Below are 17731 nucleotides of genomic sequence, written 5' to 3' on the forward strand. Positions count from 1 at the left end.
GAATTTTAGAAAGATCAACTATTACTGTCATCTTGCTTCATTTCTTGGTATTTTCTAATTTAGAAACACTGATCCATGATTAAGCAGATGTTTAACTATAATTTTAACGATAATATTTCAACCAAAAATGTCTCTTTACAGTGAAATCCTCTGTACCATAGATGTCTGTTTCAGAAAGGAGGAGAGAGAGGAATCTTATTTAGGAATTTTACTTACAGAACTTTCATTTAAAATTTTCATTTAAACCATGATACATCTTTATTGCCCTCCAAAATGAAGGAGGCATGTTTCACTAGACGAAAAGAGTGGTATCAACAATTCTCTTACGTATTGCTGGTAGAAGCAGACCCTTGTAGGTGGAAAGCTCAGCATGATGCCCATAACACTATCTGAACTCTGCATGTTGAAGATGTTACTGGTGGGGTGTGAAATGCTCATCCCCAGTAATCTGCTTTCCAGTAAGTCATTTCACACCCTTAAAGGAAAATGTGGCTTGGAATAACCTCTTTCCCAGCAACAGTCCAGCTACAGAGAATAGTATTTTTTCATAGATTTGATAACAGAAGCTCCTGATATTACCTTAAAAAACTAACACTCTTTCTAAGAAAATACCACTAACAATGAAGGTGGAAATCTTTCAGACTGAATCTGTTTTTACATTATACACTTATATCTATGCATGAAGCTGGTAAAATGCTTGTTTCCAGCTGTGTAATTCTGACATTGTCAGACTGACAATTGTCCACAAAAATTGGATTAATCTTTTATCTCTCACAGCTACTAACAATCCTACTCTAGGTTTTTTCAAGCTGAAACTAAGCAACCCTGAGTAATTGCTGTTGAAACCCATAAATGACAGCTCGACACAGTCTTAAAGCCCAGTAGCTCTTTGATAAGAGAAATATCACTTACCTGAATGCCAAAGAAATACTGCACCTAATATTCAGTATTTCTTTGTCTGCCACTTATATACATGCTATTAAATTTGAAGGACCATCTGGTCAGATCTGAGGGGTTTTTTTCAAGAATGAAGAAAGGGCATAATTTGCTACCTTAGCACAGATTAAGCTAACTCTCTCTGTTTTTTTAAAGAAGGCTTTATTTTTGGAGGGTTAAGCAATATGGAAGCAGAGAATCTACCTACTGTGTCTCAATGCTGCAATCTCTGTCCCCACTGCACCTGAGTCTCCACAATAAGGCTTTATTTATATGGGAGAAGAGGGCATATGCTGGAGAGCACTAATAGCAAAAAGGAAAGTGAGGGATAAACAGAAACCTGCTACTGGTTATTTAAAATCTATACACCAGTTCTTCAGGGACAGCCCAGCAGCACCGCAATAAGTTACTCACAGAACTTGGCCAAAAAGTCAGCGTGCGTGGCCGCATGAGAATGGCTCTGGTAGAAACAGGCTCACCATAAAGCCACCCAGTCTTGTTACATGAACGATGTTTCCTTTCACTGCCTCCTGCGCGGCCAAAACTCCCTCGCCACCATGCTAACTCCAGCTGTAGGTCAAGCTTGACAGAGACCTGCATTGGACCCACTGGGGCCCTGGTGACACTTGATCCTGGTTCCCAGGATCGGGCCCATCTGGGCAGCTGTGCCCCTGCACCTGATGCATGAGTAAGAAGCGGATGTTGTGAAGAAAGACACTGACAAAGAACACATTATCTTCTTTTCCCAGTTTTCATTATACGATCAGGCATCAGGATAACTGAAGAGAGACACTGTAAAAATAGGAATGCCCTGCCACCACCGGAGCCAGTGCAAATGGTTTGGCTTTGCCTCTCCCCGTTACAATAGCGCAATGAGCACGCACAGTAGCTGTGCTGCGTGGTGTCCCCTGAACCCTCACTTTCTGAGATAGGTCTTTCTATCTTCAATTGTATGGTTGTACAGAACAGCAATTCCTCTCAAAAGTTTTAAATAATGTGACTTAAAACACAGTAGATCTTGCAGGTGGAAAGGTTTGGCTTTCAATTCTCTGAAAGTTATTTACTGCAGGAACTGAGAGATGGGTGTTATTTTCAAAAGCCATCAGGATTTGTTCCTTTCCTTTTTTAAGACTCTTTAAGGCATCTTTCAGAAAGTACCTAGCACTCTGGCTACACCTCTCTACCAGCAAATCAAACAAGACCAGGATATTGGCTCGAGTGCTGGAAAGGGTCCATCCATGAGCTGAATTGTTGGTAGGTCCCAAGGAACAGTGCTATCTTAGGTGAACCAGCATTCCTCTCTCAGGCAACACTTGGCCATATCCAAAGGATCATGTGGTTGTTGGGTTCTCCAAAATAAGTGGCAACTAGGCCACTACATTTTTATGCCTATTGTGCCTCTCAGCAAACCAAACATCACACCCAGCTCAGTTTCATATCAAACAATGATAAAAAGCTTTTCTGACATTGTGATAGCAAAGCCTTTGGATGGAGAAGAACAGGCAAGTGAGATTCATAGGCTGAAGAAAGCCAATAAAGGTAGCAAAAGATAAAAAGTAAGCTCAAAGAATTGCAAAGATATTTTACAGAATTTTGGAAAAAAGTAGGACAAATCTAGAGTGCTGATCACAGTTGAGTAGGGGTGGATGAGAACAGGTTTGATGAAGCAGAGGAGTGCCAAAACCATTTGAGAGCAAGGGGGCAGTTTCTTCTCAATGTGAAAGTTCATAACAACAGGGGTGTTTCAGAAGGGCTTGTAAACTTTATTAGCAATCCCGTTCTGATGCTTTGATTTATAAATACATTAATACTATGAGATGCAGTATTATATAGGTGGTGTTATCCCAGAGGACTCTCCTACATTTCTCAGAGTGCAGGTATTTTCTAAAACCACCTCACCATAACAAACAGTGAGAAAATAAGCATCAGACACCAAACACACATTAAACTTTCTGCTTGGCTGTCTGTAAAAGCAAACTCCCTGGAGCTGAGACATCCATGCTAAGGCAGGTAGCACAAGTTTGGGAGCCAGGAGGTCCAAGTTGTAGATGAATCCTACTGAAGAAGCACAGAGACTCTCTGGCCTCTTCTACCTCAACCTGATGCAGTTTGCAGCTCCAAGGGGAAGGGTGGGATACTGAAGGGTGCTTCCTCTACCTTATGTGCCATGCTGAGTAATCCATATCCTGGCATTCCAGCCATGTCCAAAGAGATGTTACAAGTTTGAACTCATGCATGCTGAGAAAGTCATTAAGCTTAAGCCTCCTTATTGCTGGACACATAACAAAAAATTACTAAGAAGGATGCTCACCCCTAATACCTTCTCTCTTGACTCTGTTTCAAGTGAAACAGAAGTAGTCTCGATAATTCTTTCCAAGTGGGCAGGTGTGGCTCTGGAAACACTGAAACAACAGGGAGAGCCACCACAAACACACACTGCCATCAGCACGTAAATCTCTGGAGAGTGGCAGATCGCCCCAGCACTGAGATAGTCCCCATTCCCAGTGCTGTTGCTGGTTTTGACACTTCTTGCCACAACCACCTTAGCTGGGGATGGTTCCTCGGGGAAAAGTTTTGGGAAATTTTTGGTTTCCAGGCACTGACTACAACACCAATCCCTTCATTTGGCGTTCTGCACCTGAGTCTCCAAGGTGAGATGACTCAGTCAGGCGTTGCAAGAACTTGCCGGGAAAGGGGAAAATCCAGACCAGTATGCCAGGTCCTGTCTATTCCAGCATCCAACTGTGAGCTTATTTTCCAGCCTTTGGGCCAGCAGAATACTGGCATTGCCACAGTTCATAAGGCAAAATTGTAAACTCCTCATGAACAGGTAAAAAATGGAAGAAAGGAAGAACTATGTGGCTGTACCACATTACTGGTTAGGAACAATAATTCCTATTCTTTTTTTCATAGTTAGCTAAAGGTCTGCTTCAACCTCCCTTATCACTACCAAAGAGTACCAAAAGAAGCAGCAGTCTCAGGGCAAGCCCCCTTGCACAGCAAACTCTACTGATGCTCAAGAAAGCAATGACACAGAAGCACTAACAAAAGCGAGACAAGGCTGTTTAATTGCCCGGTTTAGGTTATGGTGATGTTGGCTTTTTAAAACGAATTATTTACAGCCAAGTAGGTCTCTGAATCCCGAGTCAGCCATGCGCAGAATGCAGCTTAGTTACTTGAGAGGTACTGTAGAAGGATGTACTGATAAGACATGCTCATGAGGCATTTGAGGGGACCAAGTCAGAAAAGGGGCTCAGTCCCCTACATCCAAATCAGCTCATCCTACATTCAGAAGCAGCTCTGCTACAAAAGGGTCACAGTCTCTGCTGAGATCTACAAGACAGATAAGGCTTGCAGACACCATTGCTTTCCTCCCTGAATTGCTTATTTGCTGGGGAAAAAAGCTTCCCAGGTGCATGATTGTGTAACACTAAGAGGTACCAAATTGAACTTGTTAGTTTTAATCAACAGCCATGAAATGGTGGCTGTTTGGGTCAAGAGAAAGGTGGGGAGGGAGGTAAGTGCAGGTTTTTGATGCTAGTCCACCCAGACTGTAGTGTTTTGAGTTTTATTCAGTGTTTACAGTGGCTTTTCTTTTGCATGCTTGTTCTTAGTGGGATAAAGAGCGTGTTTAAGTAATTTAGAGCTGTTAGAAATGTTTTTAATGGAAAACTTTTTAAATACTTTGTAAGGAATTAAAAATTAATACTTGCTTGGTTTTTGTATGAGACTGTATTCTGCAATAAACCTATGCTCCTTTTGTAGTATCACCAGAAGTGATCTATGGTCTCTTCCAGAGGAAGTGAGATGTTTGTCTTGAACCCTGGGAACTTATGCTACTTGGATGGCCTGATATAATTTGTGTTATATATTAACACGCCTTATCTATAAATCTTAGTTAAGGAGGGAATTTGTTGCTACTAAAGAATGAAGTATTTCACAATTAAGTACTCTTTACAGACAGTGTCATGTTTTTTAATCTTCAACATGCCTAAGCTGTGACATCACTTGGACACAGCAAAGGATTACTCAGTGTTGAATGTCATGTTGTTCAGCCTTCCAGCTCCACCTAACCTTATTTTTCAACTTCTGATAAATTTGCTAATTGTAGGCTACTTGTATTATTGCCTTAAAAGGTGTGTCATACAAACACTTGCAATGTGGTATAACTGGTTTATTTATTAAGTCAAAACTGCTATGTTTTTATGAGTACAAGGGAAGAGGATGTACATCTCATTCATGGGAGATTGCTCATTCAACAAAATAGTGGGGGGTTTTTGTTTGTATTTCTTAAAAATTATGTATATAAAAGTAGATTTCTCACCTCCTTGTAAATTCAAAGAAACAGGTTACTTAAAGTTGCAACTTGCTGATTTTGTTTCAGCAAAGTTAAGTCATCTGCTCTGCAACACTGGGAACAATTACTTCTAAGCAAGTATTGCCACCTCTAGCATCTGAGCAAAAATAACAAACACCTAAAGTGTTAAGAAACTTAAGAAGGACAAGTACTTGGAGCGAGAAACTTTTATAGCGCTTCAAGCACACAGTTGCTGCAGTGACCTTGAAGCACAGCAATAAGAGAATTAATTTCTGTAATATCAGTTATGTCAATCAATGTGAAAAGCTGCAAATCTGCAGGCTATTTTTTTATTCTCAAGTTTGCTTCCCTAAAGGCACATATTGTGTGACTCATGAAGAACCTTATTATGAAGAAAACAACAAAAGTAGAAAGAGAGAAATAAAAAAAAAAACAACAAAACAAAATATGAGAAGAAAGACATTAAAATTAGTATTTTTCAAATGTATTAATAACTCAAAAATGTTTTCTCTGTGCCTGTGAAAAGTCAATCAATAAAACTGTTGGGCTGTGCTCGAGGTTAAAATCTTTAAGTAGAGGCACAGGAACAAAGTAAGTGCTCATAAGCCTCTGTGTTCCTCATTCCAGCATTGCTGTGTTAATGGTTTGCAAAACCACAGTGTTCTTTGCCTTTAAAAAACCCAAATAAATGGGGCAGAGAGTGATTTGTCTTCCAGACATATTGCAGTAATGCTATATTAACCAATTTCATAGATATGCACAAAAGCAGAAAGGGCAATAAGAAAACACAATCTGTTTTAGTGTCCTGGCAGGATATGCACAGCTGGGGGTAAAAATATTTTTGAAATTATTAAAAATCTTCTAAAATTCCCAAATGTCAGGTTTTGAGCTTGTTTCACTGAAGTATCCTAAAAGGCCCCAATAAAAATGGTGAGTTCTCTCAGTAAAAACCTGGTTTTACAGCCTTTTATTCATAAAAGAGCAAGCATGTGTAAGTTGCAGTGAGCACCTTTTGTAAAATAAAATGGGAATAATTCTGTTTGCAGATAGCAAAGCTTTCTAAAATAAGTACAACAATAAATAAAAGCCAAAACTGTTAAAAAAAAAAAACAAACACCAAAAATAAAAAACTGAATTTATCCTCGTTGCAGCAAGAAGGATGACTATGCACAGTTTTGTTTTTAATTCAGATCCAATTCTTGACACTGTGAGTACTTTTTCACAACTGAAGTCATCTTTCCTGAACTGAACTTCCTCTAAGATACCTACGTTTTTCTTCTGACAAGTATAATCTGCGTGGAAAAAAAATAGCAATGAGGAAAAGCAAGTGCTCCTACAATACTTGCTGATTAAAATTTTGATTAATGCTGCTTTTTCTGGATAGTGAATTTGCATGAAATTAAATTTAAATTTGCGTGGAGATGAAAATTTCTAAAGTTAATTGTAGATAAAAAAGAGAGAGTGACACCTGCTGGGCTTGGAGCTGTGTTAAAGCTGCTGGTTTAGTAATTTTTAAGGGCAAGATATTTTTGTTCAGTATTTTTAGGAGCTGAACTTTGAATAAATGCTTTTCTAGTGACTTAAACTAAATCTTGTGAAGTATCATACTTCATTGAATATTAAATCCTTCACTGCTTTTTATAAAGTTGTTACAAAGACTTTATTTTCCCAGGCTTCTTATGGACAGGGAAAAAGGGAGAGTTAGAAATCAGAATAATATTGAGGAATTCTTCATTATTAAAATATTCATTATTTAGGTGTAGGGGTTTTTTATTAAAAGAAGGGTAAACAAATGACAAGCTTGATCTAGAAAATGAACATTCATAAAATAACTTCTAAGGCTCTGCTAGACCATACTGAAAGGGATAATTTGTATTAAATTCAGTTTGGCAAATTAGTTATTGTTGATTTGTTGTAATCTGTGATTAGTGTTGCTAATATTGCTATAAAAATCAATGGAAAACTTGTTAAAAAGCTCTAGTCAAGGAGCAGTTTTATTTGGTGTCAGTATGATTTAGTTGGTTGTTTAGAAGTGTGGAAGATGGATTGTAAGAAAAGAACAGCTGTTCTCAGAAAGAAAATAAATTTTTAATGAAACCCAAGAAACTGAGTTTTTAAAATATACAGATATTTTCAATGTGGAAAAGCAGACCAAGACCATCAATACAAAGATTTAATGGGTATAGAACACTTTTGTGCATTCTTGGATTCAGAAAAAACCAAGTCACTCTGTTCACAAGTCAAGTATTAGATTCTATGGTACTTTAATTCATGTATCCTTTTCACCAGGAATTTTGGGAGTTTTTAAGTGAAATATTCATATCACAAAGAAGTGAAGCTCATGGAATAGCAGGATGTCTTCCCAAGTTAAGTATCACTTGAAACATAAGATTCTCTATTCAGAAAAGCTTGTCAGACTTAAATAAGATCCTTCTAAACCATTCAAAATTAGCAAAAGTGGGAAGAGTACTGCTTCTGCTATTTTATAGATAAGCACCAGTTTTTGTCATTTAGGTCAAAGTTGAAAGCAAGGCTTTTGTTGTTGTTTGGGACTTTTTGTGACTCAGGTAGGAAGCCGAGGCAGTTGGGAATGTCTGTAGCTATCTTACCAGTGTGGCTGCATATTATGGAGAGAAAAAAAAAAAGGAGGGGTTTGTCTTTTTAAATTTTACCTCTCTCTGGAATGGAATCTGCTGCTTGACTGAGTCTAATGTATATGCATATTCTTTCAAAGTTGATTAAAGCAAGGAACATCAACATATGCTTATCCAATAATGATGACCTCAAATAATTCCTATCCCCTCCCAATCCCTGTGTCACCAAGAGGATTGGCAGGGTTTCCATGCTGCTTTATTCCTCTGCCTATTCAGGCACCGTATTTTTCCTGTATTAGACTCTGCTTCATTGCCTATAAAACTGTCTTGCTTTAAAGTCTGTTTCATGTAAACCCAATTATAAGGAACTGTGTCTTTATCCTATAAAATCCTGTAACTTCTAGGAAGGCTTTAATTTTTTAATAAAAAATATTTTATTTCAGTTTTACTATTGCATTCTCATCTTTGATGCATTTTTCAAACAGTAGGGGAGGATGCTAAGGAGAAATGACATCCTACAAACAAAGCCAAGTACCATCTAGGTGTAGGAAGAAATAATCAGTGGAACAGGAGGGAAAAAAAGTAACTATACCTGCTTAAGAAATCTGTCAGATGCATGGCTGTGCTTAGCTAACACATTTGGCAGAGCAGGGTTTTCATATTCAAATTGAGGATTGTATGTGAAATCTGAGTTGAAGAATTTAATCTTCTCTTTCTCCACATTGGAGGGCTTGATTGCAGTTAGTAAACAGAGTTTTTGGCCAGACACATCGCCTTCTTTTCCCTTGCTTTTTGAGGACTGGGATTGCTTTGGCTTTGTCAGATTAAAATGCCTCTTAGTTCTACTTCTGGGTCGAGGTGGCAGTCCCGTGCTGCTCCCTGCAACTGAAATACTGTTTGTAAACTTCACACTGGTAGCCACTGGGCTAGTGACGATGATGGAGGGCTGCCTGTTTGTGCAGTACCACCCACTGCTGAGCAAGGGTAGCGGGGCTTTGACTTTGCGGTGCTCGTTGCTTCGCAAGGTGGTAGAACACTTGGAGGTTTTCCTGTGTTTCTTGTGGTGAGCAGATGACTGCTTTTGAGCGTGGTGTTTTTTCTCCTCCTTGCTCTGCAGAAGGACATTGTAGCTACTGGTTCCTGTCGTGAAAATGTCCTTAAGGATCCCAGAAGGTGAATGCTGGAGGCTGTTTTCATTATTAATGTTCAGCTTATCTACTTCCAGACTCAGGATTGATTTCCTAGAAAGCTCTGTCTTAGGCCAGTGAAGTTTTTCTGCATTTGGTGGGAGGGGAAGGAGGGGAAGAAAAAAAAAGAAAAAGATGAGGACAAATTTGATTTTTCGCACAGCAGTACAAAGCTTAAGGACTCAAAACTGCAACATAAATGAAACACAATCTTGACTTCTAGACACAGGGGAGAATTGAGTGTGCATATTACTTTTGAACAATTAGACTGGGACTTGCAAGCATGAGATACTTGTTTAGCTGGATCTTACCTCTCCATGCACAACTACACTATAGCTTAAAACTAAGTTGTTTAACACAAGACTGTGGGATTTCATGAATGTTTACTATTACATTAACAAATGTTTAGTTTTGAGAAAAATCCGATCGGTCTTTATCGTGCAAGGAAGCCTTTCTGTATGGATAAAGAAAAAAAATAAGAAACTGTATAGGAGTATGTGAGCAGTATTTACGGTGAAGTCCCACAGGGATCTGTGCTGTGATATAAGCAGTCTGGTGTGATCTCATCTGCAAAATGTGATTCACAGAATTTACTCTCAGCCAAGGATGAGAACTTCAGAATGGGTCAGACACTGTGAACAATTTACACCACCATACCAATAGTAATATAAGCTTAAAAGATGTCAGTTTCACGTGTTCGGTCTTAACCCAGACAGTAAGCTGTATTTACAGAGGAGAGAGAAGAGAGATCAGCTAGTTATGCTCCTCGAAAGCCTTAAGACAACACTGGTAATTTCATCTATTCAAAGCTGTTCTACAGTAACAGCTGGCTTTACAGTGTTTCTTCTCAAGTGTTTTCTTAAACTAACTAAATGCAAGAAGCAAATGAGGTTCTTTTAATGAATGAACTCTCCTTTCTTGCTCTGACCCCTGGCACAGCCTTCAGGGGGAGACAGGTCCCTGGTGCAGAGCAGCTGCATGGAAGAATCAGCGAGGATTAAAACTGCATTTAACATTTGTGCAGGCTTGTTAGAGAGAAGTGACACTGCTTCGCTGGTTCCAATCGTTCCCTTCTCTTGACAACCAGTTCATCCTAGAACATCAGGTGAGGCAAAAGTAAGGGTACAAATAAACAGCGCCACAGAGAAATGCTTCCTACTTCTGCACATAAAATGAGAGGATTCACAGAAGAGGAGATGTGGCTGGAGCTTGATTAAAGCCCGCAAAAGGGATTTGAGCTTCATCCGACAGTTATACATAGCTGAGCCGTAATTACTTTACATACAGTAATTATACTCTGAATGGAACATTAGCAAGAAATCATTAAATGCCTCCAAGGGGAAAAAAATTGATGGTAGTTTAATTTCAGCTTTATTTTCACAGTAAAATGAGGGTTCGCTCCCAACATAAGCACCATGACAACGTATTTCATGCTGCTGGACCTCTGTCAGTTCCATGTCAGCCTGTGTTCCTCAGTTCTCCTGAAGATGCTGTCTGAAAAAGCAAGAAGACAGAGGTCCTATTCACATGAACGTACAATTGGCAATGTGTGGCCTGGGTATTTCCTCCACTGGAAAGATAGAGATAGAGGCATTAGATTATTCTCTTTCACAGAAGCATGTGTATCTTATGCAAACTCAGTTTTGTTTTGTGGTAAGTTTGAGAATTCCCTTTCTATGCTTGGCACAGGAATGTGCTCCTTGGCATTCCTGTTCAGATTCTGTCAGATCGTTCTCATCACATATGTGACAACCTGCCTACATGGTTTATCTTGCTTTACCATGAGCTGTCATGGTGAGAAACCACAGTTCCCTATCACAAGGAAAACAACATCAAGCTAACTACATAAAATAAGATGCATTTTTTGGACAACAGAATGGGATGACCACTCTCATACTTCTTGGCAAGTATTTGAGATTAACTTCACACCGTAACAACTATTACAGTATGAGAATCCTTATTTTTAAGAAGGGTAAATGAAAACCAAGGTTTCCAGAATGTCTGAATCCATATTAAACTTCTGAGCATGTGACTTTCCTTGCACAGACAAAATTGAAGTTGGAAATTACACAGCTACTTCTTAAAATACAGGCAAGGGAATAATGTAACACTAATGGCATTAACACTTCACCTTCTCTACTAACCAATTCATAAAAGCCACAAGGAGCACAAAATACTTAAATTGCTCCTACATAGGGAATAATTTTAACTAATAACACACATGTAGCTAAGAAGTGATAAATAGAAAAGAAAAAACCAGAAACTGAATTCAAAGAAACAACTCAAAATGACCTCAGATCATATCACCCTCCCTCCTCTCCCTCAAGCTCTTGTGTCAATCTAATATCAAAAACTCATGACAGCAAGCTTTCAGAGCTAAGTAGTACACTTGGCCAGTAATAAATGCATTTATATGTAGACAATTGCTCAACATCATAAGCCAGAATTCTCCTGAAAGTGTCACAAATGGTGATTGAGTGCTGAACACGCACTGGCAGTTTTCACATGCACATGGCTGATATCAAAAATAGTCGTCCCCGATTCTGTAGTTACTTTATATGCACAATCTCGTAGCAAAGTGATTTTTCAGCTGCCAAACTAAGTGTGGCTGTCCTTAATTTCTCTCCAACTAAAGAAAGGATAATGTTCATGCCTATTTGTTCTGGAAACCTAGAATCAACAGGTAATCCAGCAGATTTGAAATATTGTAATAGATAACACAGCAGTTTTCACAGAAGCCATTTAACTGCTTTTCTAAAATTCTGCATAGGTCCTCTGAACATCATTATTTTACCAAATAACATAGAAAATAATACTTGAGAGTATGTCAACATCATGTCTCAAAGCACTAAGCTAAAGTTCTTTCTTCAGTATGTTTGTTTAAACAGATGTTTTAAACTCGCTTATATCTGTAAATCAGACAGCATCAACCAAACTAAGAATACACTGTCTTCTAGGAAGCGTGACTTACAAAGCTATATCCAAGAGTTTCCAAGGATTAGCAATGCCTGATGATTGAAATGGAGGTCTAACATTCTGAATATAAAACCAAGTAATTGCACAGCCTGCCTTCTGAAAACGTGCTTCAGTGTTCCAAAAATTACTGAGATAACCACACTATTATAAAATAGCCAGTCAGAGAATGGATTATCAACCCGGATTAATTGCATAGACTGCTTAGCAGTGATTTCCAGCTTTTAAATTCTGGATACCAAAGGACAGATGTCTACAGATTACTTCTAAAAGGCAAATTGAAAATTACCATACTATGGCATAACTCTATCCTGCATATCATGCTACAGATCATATAGGTTCTATCTTTTGTATCTCATACACGTGTTACTTGTGTTCTGAAAACACAAATCTGAATTTCCTGACTTTACATATTTGAGTTTTTGCAGTAGAAGACTGTCAAAAGAACATAAGCCCAGGCCTCCAATTACTTTTGAGAACCTCTATAAAAACATGACATTTACATACAAAGATTTACTTCATTGTTCTTGCTTCCAAACACTCAAAAGTGACAAAGCCCCAAGTCCTTCAACAAATAAAAAAACCTAATGACAAAACTAACATAGCCTCTTCCCAAAATATTTTCCATCATGCTTACTTCCATTTATTTATATTTTGTTCCTCTTTGCAACAAAACAGTAATAAAAACATAGGTCCTAGAGACATGGGTGAAATAGTATGTGAAACAATCTGCCAGATTTAGAGTGCAAGGTGATGTACACATAAGCAAGGAGGGGGAAGAAGAGCTGCCTGTCCCCATTTTGGCATAATCAGGGTACCAAAGGACAGAAACCCCTTCCGTTAACGGCAGCTTCGTCCATTTTGGGCCAGAGTAGAGCTCTACCCCTCTTTAGAGTCACAGTGTTTGGCTTCTGCTATCCCATATGGTGGGCTAACAGGGCAGTCAGCCACCCAATGGCAACTCCTCCTGTGTTTCTAAAGAATCTCACAAGAGAGCAGGTTGTGCCCTAGCCACAAGCCCATCATTGTCAAGGTATCTGTTGGAATTGCCAGTACAGGACTTATTCCATCCTGCAGACAAATGTATCATGTGTCACAGAACAATTCAAAATATCACAGAATTGACTTTGCAAAAATTGCCCCTGCCTGTGTAACTTCCATTCATATACATGTAGCTATTCCAGTGTCACAGCAGTACTGGAAAGGGGATGGAGTCCAAGACTGCTAACAGAGGATATGCGGGAACCACAAATCTCATTATAATTCCGCACTAATGAAACACTTTCCATGTGGAAGTTGCATCCCAGTCACTAGCCTTAAACCTTGCATCATTGCAAACACTGTCTAATCTTGTCAGTGGTTATTTGTTAGGAAAAATATGTTCGATTTTACATTATATTCAGGAGCTAGATTATATTATTGGTCTCCATCCTTTAGAAACTGATAAATTTAGCTAATCTTGTATTAAGTTAATAATATGTGTGATAAAATTCCATTAGATTTTAGATTTAGAAATTTCTAGACTTTAGACAGTGTTGTATAAATATCTTCCTCTAGGCTACAGGGCAGCTACTATCTAAGCAGCTTCTTAAATATCTGTTCCATAGGTGGAATGAGGTTAATGACAAGTATTTGTGGGCACAGATCTCTCTCTGTCCAGCTGGCCTTGCTCTAAAATAATAGACAGCTCCTGCAGTTTTCAAGCAGCTGTCACTCAGGTTATAAATGCACAAAGGACAAATCCTTTCCAAAGTGCAAGTATGATTCTTAAGGTGCTTAGCAAAGATGTTCATGGAGCAGTTCCTCTTGTCCTAGGAAGGTAATGGTCTGAGCCACTACTTTAGGTTTTCAGTTCACCATTACCACGCTGGAATATGGTTGAATTTCTTTTTGCTCAGAATCAGAAATAATTTCCAAGAGCTTGACTTGAATTTTAAAATTTATAGAAATGCAAACAATGTACGTGATTTGTCTACAAGTAGTAAATACCTAAGTTTGAAACAGAGATCAGAAGAAAATACACAGATGTGACAAGATTCCTTCTTTGACACATCATGTAAAGGTACAATTACATTAGAAAGAAATATTTGTCTTCAATATTCAGACAATTTGAATAGATTAACAACTCCCTGTAGTTTATGAACTCTATAGTTTATGAACTCTAGCCTGTATGGTTGTAGTGCAGAGGGCTGTAGAAAAAATATTCTGCAAAACCAGGAAACATAAAATGTTGTATGTGAATCTGTAATGTTCCACTACCTCTCAATGCCGCAGGCTTGTTTGTGGCATAACAGAACCTGACCAGAATCCTATATTCTATTTCTTCACCACTATAAACACCTTTAAGGTTTACAAACACTCCAGTTTTGAGCAGAAGCTGTCAGGCAACTTGAACTAGACAGACTATAATATAATTCTGTCTATAATGAAAATGGTTTAACGGTAGAACTAGGCAATAAGTGCCTGTAAAAAGACTGGCACTGAGTTATCTTCTATTTTCACAAGCATCTTAGTTATTAACTAGAGCCTGTATGATGTTGGGAACTTTGACATTTAACCTAAGACTTTTTTTCCCCCAAAAAAATATCTACCTATTTACTTTACTTCTGTAAATGTGTTATCTGTCATTCAACTTTTAATTCTGAGTGTCAAAACCAAGGGCAAGTTTCAGCCATCATACAACTTGTATGTCTGATTCATTAACCGCCACATTTACAGGACTGATTGGCATGATTTTGAACTCTGCAATTTGGATTTTCTTCTTCGAAATTACGATGATATACAAGATGTACCCTTTCAACCTTAAAAAAAAAAAGTATGAACTGACTTGCCAGCAGTTTCTTGCATGCACATTTCTACACTGAAATACGGCATTATGTAACTGACTCCAAATTTGTGTTCTTCAAATTAAATTATATGAGCAGAGTAATAATAAGTAAAAGTGAAGACTTGGCCCTAATGAAATCAAGTAACAAACTCCCATTGATTTAATAGACTCAGGATATAATCACAAACCACTGATTTATACGCAGACTTGCACAGAATGAAGCTCCCATCCGAGCAGATCTCTGATTTGTTCTACTGCAGCACAGGTGTGGTCAGGAATATTTGATGGAGGGATATGGACCCAAAATAACTATCTTGCAAGAAATCTCTTCCTTTAAGATTGCAGCTGCTGTTGTGCATCTCTAGAGCTGCTCTGATCTATCCCATGAACTTTATTTCTATTCCCAGTACCAGAAGCAAGACACTAGTCATATCCATGCACAGATGGAACAGTAGATAAATTATGCACAGCGAGAGTAGCTGTAAGAGATCTTAATTACGATTGTAACAGTACTGAATGAGGGGACACTAAGACACTTCCACCTCTTCTAGATAGATTTCTCCATGACAAAGAAACACTAGCTCGAGCAGCTGAAGTAATGACACATGAAATTGCATCAAATTCAAGCAAGGAAAACATCCAAGTGAAAAATTTGTTTTGCGGCAGCAACTGTATTATAGGTTTTCCTGCATTCTACATGTACGCAGCATGGAACATGACAGTTTTGTGTAGCATCAAATACTTTTCCATATTATCGTTATATAGTCATAATACAGGTTTTTATACACACGTACCATAGGGATTTGTTAACTTCTCTGAAAACATAGCACAGAGCAGAGCCAAAGAGTGAAAGACACCGGCTATCATTAGTAATAGTTTTATTGGCATTCTTTCTTGCATCTTCTGTCCCTCGCTCCAGCGGAGCGGGTGTTACATCCACACTCCCCAGCGTCCCGGGGAAGGGTCAGGGCCCGCAGGACTCGCTCGTACTCACAGAGGGGGCTTCTGCAGCGCCGTCTCTCCTGGAGACAGGCAGGTGTGGAGCTCCTTCCCCAGGGACCAGGGCACGCACGGAGACCCCCCGGTGCCTGGCCGGGTGATGCTTTCCCGGGAGGGATGGAGGGAGGGCTGGCAGCCCGCCGGCTGCCCTCGGGCGCTGTTTGGAACGAGACCCCTCTCACCCGCTCCCGGGCGCGGCCGGGGCGGTACTCACCGGTGACACAGATGGACTCCAGCATGATGCTCCGCCGGGCAGTGCCGCCGCTCTGCCCTGCCGGCTTCCCCCTGCGCGGCGGGCTCCCGTCTCGTGGGCGGGGAGCCCTGAGGGGAAACGGGCGGGGAGGCAGCGAGCAGCGCCGGGCACGGCGCAGGATGAGCCCGCCTCGGCGCCTCCCCGGATCCAGGAGAGCGCGGCTGGCCCCGGGCCGGCAGGCGGGAGCCGCGCCGCCGGCTCCCCCGCCCGCCCCTGCACACTACATGTCCCGGCGTGCCTCGCGCGGCCTGAACGCTGGCAGGGGCGGGGCGCGGGCGCGCTGCACCCTGGGATCTGTAGTGCAGCAGTATCCCGCCCCGCCTACCGCTACTCCGGGATATTGCCGACACAGCCCGCTTTATCCCACCGGCACGGCTGGGTGCCAGGCGCCAGCAGCATGGACTCCTGCATCATCCGTTGCAAGAGTCTAGCGAGCATAAGTTACGCAGACTCCAGCGTTGCAGTCCTCTGATAATCAGTTACCAACAACCACCATCGCTGCAATTGTTGATAGTTGGTGTGATTGGCAATTATCTGCTAGGCCTGAGGCAGGCAGAGGAAGGACTGCATGAGACAAGGGTGCTCAGCAGGATATGTGCCATCCCGAGAGATGTGTCTTATGCTCGGTGATGTCTCATGCTAAAGAGAATGGAGGAATCACATCAGGGCAACAGTTTAGGGCAGTAACTGATGGTTATGATACGTTGATAAGTAATAAATAGAATTTAAAGCTGAAGACAGACTTTATATTGCACCCTCCTGTTGCTTTACTTGTTGTGCAATCTGTTGCTTTGCTTGTGAAACCTTTCACTCTTTGAAATACAATCTGCGTGTTTTAAAATTGAGCATCAAATAGGAACAAGTTATTCTATCTTAGCAATCACAGTTGTGTAACTTATTAATGTAGGCACAGTGTAGGAAGATTCTGTACTCTTCATGCAGATTTAAGGGCATTACTGAAGTCAGATTACACAACAATACATTTTACTGTGTTAATAAGGCATTTTTTTTTTTAATGGTCAACAGTTATTGGAGAAAGCAATTTAATCGAAAGTGACTTAACAGCACAATAGTGCTCAACATATATTATGTGAGTGTAGTGATCTGCCAGGCTGATCACTGAGAGCTGGGAAGCTGTGCACTGCTTTAGCTGAATATCTTAAATGTCTGCCACCTTCCCTCCCATCAATAAATCCATACCTACAGTGCACTGTACACGGAGATTCCCTCCGTAGCATCGTACTATAAGATCTGGCTGTATAGTCATGTATTGGGGATGGAAATTCCACAGATTGCAGCTCGTTGATACTTTTGAGTATCAAGCCCTTTCTGTGTCCTACCTGGAAAACTTTTACTGAGCTTCATGAATCCTTAGAGACACTTACATGCATGCAATCACACAACTGAGTGGACAACAGTCTGATAGTTCTGTCTGCTTTCATATCAGTCTTCACAGGCAATAACTAAAAACAAAAATAAGGGTTAAAAGCACAGATTTTCATTTTATTTACTACTGCCTCACACACAGTCAAAGACAGGAACTCTTAAGACCAGCTATGAAAAGACTGAGGTGTCATTTTTCTCAGTCTGCTAATGAGGAGGCAGTGCTGAAACTTCACTGACAAATTTGATGTCTCTTTTAAC

The 17731-nt window shown here is 40.0% G+C and overlaps 1 protein-coding gene across 1 annotated transcript in view; it reads right to left on the bottom strand.

The window, feature by feature from the left end:
- KIAA0895 (KIAA0895 ortholog) overlaps window positions 1-16251 on the bottom strand; it is a 28672-nt gene extending 12421 nt beyond the window's left edge. The window contains exons 1-2 of the mRNA XM_027729168.2: window positions 16049-16251; window positions 8441-9123 (exon numbers count right to left, since the gene is read on the bottom strand). Of these exons, the coding sequence (XP_027584969.1) occupies window positions 8441-9123; window positions 16049-16073 (708 nt within the window). The 5' untranslated portion in view covers window positions 16074-16251. The remainder of the gene's footprint in view (window positions 1-8440; window positions 9124-16048) is intronic.
- Window positions 16252-17731: the final 1480 nt, after the last annotated feature.

The sequence above is a fragment of the Pipra filicauda genome, unplaced genomic scaffold, assembly GCF_003945595.2.
Source record: "Pipra filicauda isolate LSUMZ 115617 unplaced genomic scaffold, ASM394559v2 scaffold233_size1220752_pilon, whole genome shotgun sequence".
In the NCBI taxonomy this organism is placed as follows: Eukaryota; Metazoa; Chordata; class Aves; order Passeriformes; family Pipridae; genus Pipra; species Pipra filicauda.